General features: G+C 39.1%; 1 protein-coding gene across 1 annotated transcript; it reads left to right on the forward strand.

The window, feature by feature from the left end:
- The first annotated feature begins 26 nt into the window (after positions 1 to 26).
- On the forward strand, positions 27 to 1,397 carry LOC113787725 (uncharacterized). The gene has a single exon (XM_027336843.1). It carries the CDS (start codon positions 27 to 29, stop codon positions 1,395 to 1,397), a length of 1,371 nt encoding a protein of 456 aa, XP_027192644.1.
- Positions 1,398 to 2,525: the final 1,128 nt, after the last annotated feature.

Genomic DNA, 2,525 nt, shown 5'->3' on the forward strand with positions numbered 1-2,525 from the left:
AAGATAAGGTAGCTTTTGCTACTCATATGCTACAAGGAGAAGCTGAGAACTGGTGGAAGGGTGCAAAGGCATACATGATAAGTGCGGGTACACCGATGAACTGGGAGAATTTTTGTACTGTATTTCTAGATAAATATATTCCCATGAGTATAAGAAAACAAAAGGAATTTGAATTTACACATCTTCAACAAGGAGACATGTCAGTTGCTGATTATGTGGCAAAGTTCGAGGAACTAGCAAGGTTTTGTGCCCAAGCAGAGTACGCCCCAAATGATCGATGGAAGATAAATCAGTTCGAGTGGGGTTTGAATCCAGAGATTAAAAGTAATTTGGCCCAACTAGAGATAACTTCTTATGCCACTTTGGTTCATAAAAGTTACATTGTAGAAGAAAGTCTACGAAGTTTAAAGGAGAACAGACAACTCAAGTGGCAACAAAGGAGGGATGTGGCAAAGAGTAATCAACAATTGAAGGTTAAGACGTCCCCTAATAAAGGAAAACAGCCCCAAAACTCAGTTGTACCTCAAGCGAGGGGGCCAAGGGAATGTCCTAAGTGTGGAAGATCACATCCAGGAGAATGCTTGTACGGTAAGAACGTATGCTTTTGGTGTAAGATACCGGGACACATGAGTCAAGATTGTCCACAAAGGAAAATGAAAAGGCTAGCCAACTCAAATGGCCCACCCACTGGAAGAGTCTACACTCTTAATGCTAAGAAGGCTAAGGGAAACAACGACTTGATTGCTGGTGAGTGTTTTCTAAATAATGAACCTTTAAAAGTATTGTTTGACACAGGTGCTTCTCATTCCTTTATACCCACGAAGTGTGTGTTGCGCTTAGGTCTCAAATTAACTGAAATTACACCTCCCATGGTTGTCTCTACGGCGGCTGAGAGTGGTGTCGAAACCTCTTATGTTTGTAAGAGTTGTCATCTCATTGTATCTGATAGAGTCTATCCAATTGATTTGTTTTGTCTACCTTTGAAAGGAATGGATGCCATCTTAGGAATGGATTGGCTTTCAGCTAATCGTGTACTTGTAGATTGTGAAGAAAAGATTTTGTATTTTCGTCCTGCTATATTAAGTAGAAATGAAACTGATTCCATTCTACTTCCTAGTGTGTCTAACCTCTTACAATGCCTATGTAGTGGGGGTCAAAGTTTTCTACTAACATCATCTTCAGATTCGGAACCTAAACTTGATGTCGCTACAATTCCAGTTGTGAATGAATTTTTAGACGTCTTCCCAGAAGATGTAAAATGCCTACCTCCAGAGAGGGAGATAGAGTTCTCCATAGACCTAGTTCCTCGTGCTAATCCAATTTCCATTACTCCTTATAGGATGTCGCCTCTAGAGTTAAAAAATACTAAAAGCTCAATTAGAGGATCTCTTAACTAAGGGTTTTATAAGGCCGAGTGTCTCTCCATGGGGTGCTCCAGTTTTGTTAGTTAAGAAGAAAGATGGAGGAATGAGACTTTGCATAGATTATAGGCAACTCAACAAAGTAACCATTAAGAACAAGTACCCTATCCCTTGGATAGATGACTTGTTAGACCAACTTGGAGGAGCCACCGTATTTTCAAAGGTCGACCTTAGATCAGGATACCATCAAATTCGGATAAAGTCTGAAGATGTTCAAAAGACAGCTTTTAGAACACAGTATAGACACTGTGAATTTTTAGTTATGCCATTTGGTGTAACTAATGTTTCGACCGTATTCATGGATTATATGAACCGCATCTTCAGACCTTATTTGGATAAGTTTGTAGTAATCTTTATTGATGATATCCTCATTTATTCTCGAACCTTTGAAGAACAAGAATTACACATCAAGATAGTGTTGCAGATCCTCAGAGATAAGAAATTGTTCGCGAAATTAAGCAAGTGTGAGTTTTGGTTAAGTGAAGTAAAGTTCTTGGGTCATGTGATTTCCCAATGAGGTGTAAATGTTGACCCTTCTAAGGTCGAAACTGTTTTGAATTGGACTCAACCTAAGAATGTTACGGAAGTTAGAAGCTTCCTAGGGATGGTCGGTTATTATCGTAGGTTTATTAGGAAATTTTCCCAAATAGCCTTACCTTTAACCCGTCTCACTCGAAAGGATAACCCTTTTGTATGGGATGAAGATTGTGAGAAGAGTTTTCAAGAGTTGAAAACTCGCTTAACCACTGCACCTATCCTTGTGATTCCCGATTCAACCTTAGGGTTTGAAATATATTGTGATGCATCCTTAAAAGGATTAGGATGTGTGTTAATGCAGAAACGTAAAGTTGTAGCGTATGCCTCTAGACAACTAAGACCCCATGAGGAAAACTACCCTACCCATGACCTTGAGTTAGCAGCCGTAGTTTTTGCCTTAAAGATATGGAGGCATTATTTATATGGAGCTAAATTTGAAGTTTTTAGTGACCATAAGAGCCTGAAATACTTGTTTGACCAAAAGGAATTGAACATGAGGCAGATGAGGTGGATGGAGTTTTTGAAAGACTATGATTTTGAGTTAAAGTATCATCCAGGTAAAGCAAA

The sequence above is a fragment of the Cicer arietinum genome, chromosome 7 (genome assembly GCF_000331145.2).
Source record: "Cicer arietinum cultivar CDC Frontier isolate Library 1 chromosome 7, Cicar.CDCFrontier_v2.0, whole genome shotgun sequence".
NCBI classification, from domain to species: Eukaryota; Viridiplantae; Streptophyta; class Magnoliopsida; order Fabales; family Fabaceae; genus Cicer; species Cicer arietinum.